This window comes from Mus pahari, chromosome 16 (assembly GCF_900095145.1).
Source record: "Mus pahari chromosome 16, PAHARI_EIJ_v1.1, whole genome shotgun sequence".
NCBI lineage: Eukaryota > Metazoa > Chordata > Mammalia > Rodentia > Muridae > Mus > Mus pahari.
In genome coordinates this window covers 9,515,267-9,519,965 of record NC_034605.1, presented here as the reverse complement: position 1 = coordinate 9,519,965, position 4,699 = coordinate 9,515,267, and the positions used below count along the sequence as shown (strand labels likewise).

The following is a 4,699-nucleotide window of genomic DNA, read 5'->3' as shown; positions in this document are numbered from 1 at the left end:
AACCCAATCACAAAAGAACTCACATGATATGCATTCACTGATAAGTGTATATTAGCCCAGAAACTTAGAATACCCAAAATACAATTTGTAAAACACATGAAATTCAAGAAGAAGAAAGACCAAAGTGTGGATTCTTCGTTCCTTCTTAGAATTTGGAACAAAATACCCACAGAAGGAGTTACAGAGACAAAGTTTGGAGCTGAGATGAAAGGATGGATCATCCAGAGACTGCCCCACCTGAAGATCCATCCCATAATCAGTCACCAAACACAGACACTATTGCATATGCCAGCAAGATTTTGCTGACAGGACCCTGACATAGCTGGCTTGTATGAGGCTAGGCCAGTGTCTGGCAAACACAGAAGTGGATGCTCACTGTCAGCTATTGGATGGAACACAGGGTCCCCAATGGAGGAGCTAGAGAAAGTACCCAAGGAACTGAAGGACTCTGCAACCCTATAGGTGGAACAGCAATAGGAACTAACTTGTACCCCCAGAGTTCATGTCTCTAGCTGCATATGTAGCAGAAGATGGCCTATTCGGCCATCATTGGGAAGAGAAGCCCCTTGGTCTTGCAAACTATATATGCCCCAGTACAGGGGATTGCCAGGGCCAAGAAGTGGGAGTCAGTGGGTAGGGGAGCAGGGGCGGGGAGAGGGTATAGGGAACTTTCGGGAGAGCATTTGAAATGTAAATAAAGAAAATATCTAATAAAAAATCCAAAAACAATTGGAAAAAGTAAAAATATAAAATAAAATAAATTCATATTCATATGTGGATTTATATTTCACAACCCATGACCGCTACATTCTAGGGAACAGTTTAGGGGGAACCAACACAAACCCTTGGTAAAATAGGGAAGTAGACTCTTGTCTAACAAGCAAAAGGCTGTGAGCACAAACATAAATTGAAAGCATGAAGATGGTAGTGAATCCCCTTTGTTCAGGAAATAATGAAAAGAGAAGGAAAACAAGAAAAAATGGGAAGAAGATCGTTCAGCAAACATTTCTGAATTACATAGTAAGTCTTATGGAGACCATGTAAATCCAGCAGATTGCTTATACTCCACAGTTCTGGGTCTGCAGATTGTTGAAGTGTTTCATCTCCTTCAGGCACAGAAGTGTTATCTCTTTCCTTCCCCTTGAATCTTGGCTGCTCTGTAACTTGCACTGGATATTTGAACTTTACAGACACAATGATGCATCAACTCTGTGTTTGTCATAAAAGGCTTCTCATTGCCTTGGTTTAGAGCTATGTGCAGGAGTAAAACCTGGGAAAATGTCAGTTGTACAAAGCCTATATGGAATTGAGGAAAAGCTCAATTTGTCATCTGAACTTGAGAGGCCTCATCATCCTGAAAATATGTATAAAATATGTACAATAGTTCCTCGAAGACATGTGAAGGGACTCAGTGTAGACAGGTAATTTTCACTAGGTTTAGGCTAAAGTAAGGCAAGGTTTTATATCAACAATCACTAAGGTAAATAAAAGTTCTATACGTTAAACATCTACTTTAAATAGTTCCTATAGTAACTGCTAATATTTTATACTAAAATAAAATATACTTACTTGACATTTAAAAAAAATAACTTAGGTAAATGTGTATGACAGGCACATACAGTTATCTGGTTTATTGCGCAAGTGTATGTATGTATATATGTATGTGTGTGTGTATATTAATGTTAGGATATTTGAGCATGCATGGAAGTAATAGTAAACCAAAAGAAATTTCTAAAATCAAAATTACTTAGTAGAGATCCCTCATTTCAGAAAATAAAGGAGTCCATGGGAAAGGGTTACACAGTACTTTGCTGAAAATGCAAACCAAATTCTATGTCTTTTCCAACACTAAACCTGTCAAGTCCTGGTGGGTTTACGTCATAGACAAAACATTTCTCAGTGCACTTGAAAACTCACATGCCTGGCAAATCCTAGGGATATGAGCTTGATCTCAAACGTATTCTGATAGATTTGAAGAAAGCAAACATATGAAGATACTGTATAAGAACCCTTAGGACCAGAGTTCATCACCTGCAAATTTTCTCTCATCTCATTCTCTTTGAAACTCTGGGCCAGAGGCACAACCCCACGTTGAAACAGGTATCGAAGTGCAATTAGGGCAGGGCTTCGCTTGTTCTTTTTGGCCACATCACAAAGAACTGGGTCATTCAAGAGAACTGGAGAATTCTGGTCCACCCTAGAAGGAAAGTAGGAATGAGCTCATGAGACCAAGCTTTTGGTTACATTACAGTACTTCAAAACACATTAGATGGCCCATTCTAGCCCAGATGTGATGGTTATGCATATGGTTATGTCTAGCTTTGTCAACTGCACAAAATCCAGAATCACCTAGAAGATGAGCCTCTAGGGTTCCTGTGTAAGATTATCTTGTTATGGAAACTGATAAGGGGAAGACACGTTTTAATTTTGGCTGGAACCCCAACCTGAATAAAGGGAGAAAGTGAACTGAGTGTTGGGGTACTAATTAACAGTCTTCCTTCAGGCTTACTCTTTGTAACTTATTACCATTCTTTATATCGTTGGGTTCCCAGAGCACCATAAGCAACGAGAACAATGTCTTTTGATTTGCAGTAATCCAGTAGCTTGCTCTGGTTCAAATAGAGATGACATTCAACCTACCATAGAATATGATAGAAAGATATCAGATTTTATCAAATGTTTATGTTATGAGGAATGTAAATGCTTAAAGTCAGTAAAGTAGAAAAAAGAAAATTATGCAATATTGCCTTTGAATTAAAAAGAACAAACTCCTGCAAATTTTTTTTGAAGGACAAAATAACTGATTTGGGAGCATTCTTCTGATAACATTTGACTGGGCAAGTTTTTGTGTCAAAAAAATATGTTTAAGGGACAGCTAGAGAGTTCATTGGGTAAAGATTCTAGCTGCTAAGCTTAATGAAATCCTTAGGATGGACCATAATTAGATGGAGAGAAGCATAAAATCTATGCAAGTCCTGGCCACTGACAAATTTTCATCTTCATCCATTTCTTTTCAATGAACTATCTCTTGTCTACTCTGTGTACTTATTTGGGGAAGAAGATCACTTTCTCCAGGCCTCAACTTCTGTCTGATGGACAAACACTAAGTTGTCCACATTGCCTTTGGGTACTATAGCATGTGTCCATTCTCACCAGTACTCTAAGAGTTCAAAGTTAAGTTTAAAATACCTCCATGTCTTTGAAACAATGATGCTGCTCTAAGAAACTTTTTTCCACAAGATGAAAGCCACTTGGACAGAGGGCAACTAAATAAGCATGAGTTGTACAGAAGTAAAGGAAAGCATAAGAGATAGAGAGGGAATTCAGATCCTCACCTGGTTACAGACAGGTTTGTACTTCAGTCCTGGCTTGTTGAGGATTCGCTCCAGCTGCCTGTGATTAAAGTTGGACACTCCAATGGACTTGACCAATCCTGCATCCTTACACTTCTCCAACATCTGGCAAGGAGAAAGAAGCAATGAAGGGTCATATGTAAAAGAGACTACATGGATTTAAAAAGAATATGTACCAGTTACAGGAAAAAATTTCCAGAGCTAAACATATTGTTTGCTGGTAGAACACTTGCCAGTGTGTACAGGACCCTACATTGACCACTGGCACTAAAGATGAGAGGGGTTTTTGCCCAGGTGATCAGTGGATTTAAATACAAAGAAGTCAAGATAAGGATGATAATAAAGCAGAAGTTGGCCAAAGAGTAATTTCTGTGACATCACTAGAAAAATCAAGGATATTACTACATATGGTGGCAAAATACCCATATGCATCCTGTCCAGTATCCTTCTTCATTTCACCTCCTTACATTTTAGTAATGTGTCCCTCCCCTTCCACTCCAGCAAATATCTGTGAGTAGAATGAGTTTCTACACCCACGGGAAAATGAGCTGATTAGCCCTTCCTCTGCTTGCTTTACTGTCATTTTCAAAAGTACTCACCTCCCATGTGTCACAGAAATCCACAGTGTCCAGTAGAAATTCCCCTTTCTCATCCAATGGAAATTCATTATCCGCTGGCTGGAAAAGAAGCAACTTGAAAACAATCTCACAACACATGTATCTTGTCTACAGTAATGTGTTTAAGACTATCTTGGAGGAGCTGGAGGGATAGTTCAGTGATTAAGCACTGGCTGCTCTTTCAGAGGACCTGGGTTCAATTTCCAGAACATACACAGTTGGTCACAACTATCTGTCATTCCAGTCCTATGGGACCCATGGCCCTCTTCTGACTTTCACATGCACCAGGTATGCACATGGTGAGCAGCCATACACACAAGAAAAACACCCATTCACAATAAACAAAAATGTACTTTTTAAAAATTTTAAAAGATTATCTTGGAAATAAGACAGTAAGCAGCCATAAGCGAGTGAGGCATCATTCTATATACTGTGTTTAAAAAATGATGTGCATGTAGAGTTGCATTATCTTTGGAAGACTAGTCTGCTGAATTCACTTGAATTAATTTTATTAATACTTAAATATTTTCTTTCTTATAATAATTTTAATTTTGAAATTATAATATAGTGAAATCATTTCCCCCTTTCCCTTTTCTCCCTCCAATCCCTGGCTACATATTTTATTTGCCTACATATGTCCTTGCTTCCTTTCAAATTCATGGCCACTCTTTCTTTCTTTTTTCTTTTTATTATTATTATTTTCTTTATTTACATTTCAAATGCTATCCC

At 38.3% G+C, this 4,699-nt stretch overlaps 1 protein-coding gene across 1 annotated transcript in view; it reads right to left on the bottom strand.

Annotated features, from left to right (window-relative positions):
- Positions 1-4,699, bottom strand: part of LOC110333786 (aldo-keto reductase family 1 member C13-like) — an 18,760-nt gene that overhangs the window by 6,707 nt on the left and 7,354 nt on the right. The window contains exons 4-7 of the mRNA XM_021215500.1: positions 3,953-4,030; positions 3,336-3,458; positions 2,527-2,636; positions 2,032-2,197 (exon numbers count right to left, since the gene is read on the bottom strand). Of these exons, the coding sequence (XP_021071159.1) occupies positions 2,032-2,197; positions 2,527-2,636; positions 3,336-3,458; positions 3,953-4,030 (477 nt within the window). The remainder of the gene's footprint in view (positions 1-2,031; positions 2,198-2,526; positions 2,637-3,335; positions 3,459-3,952; positions 4,031-4,699) is intronic.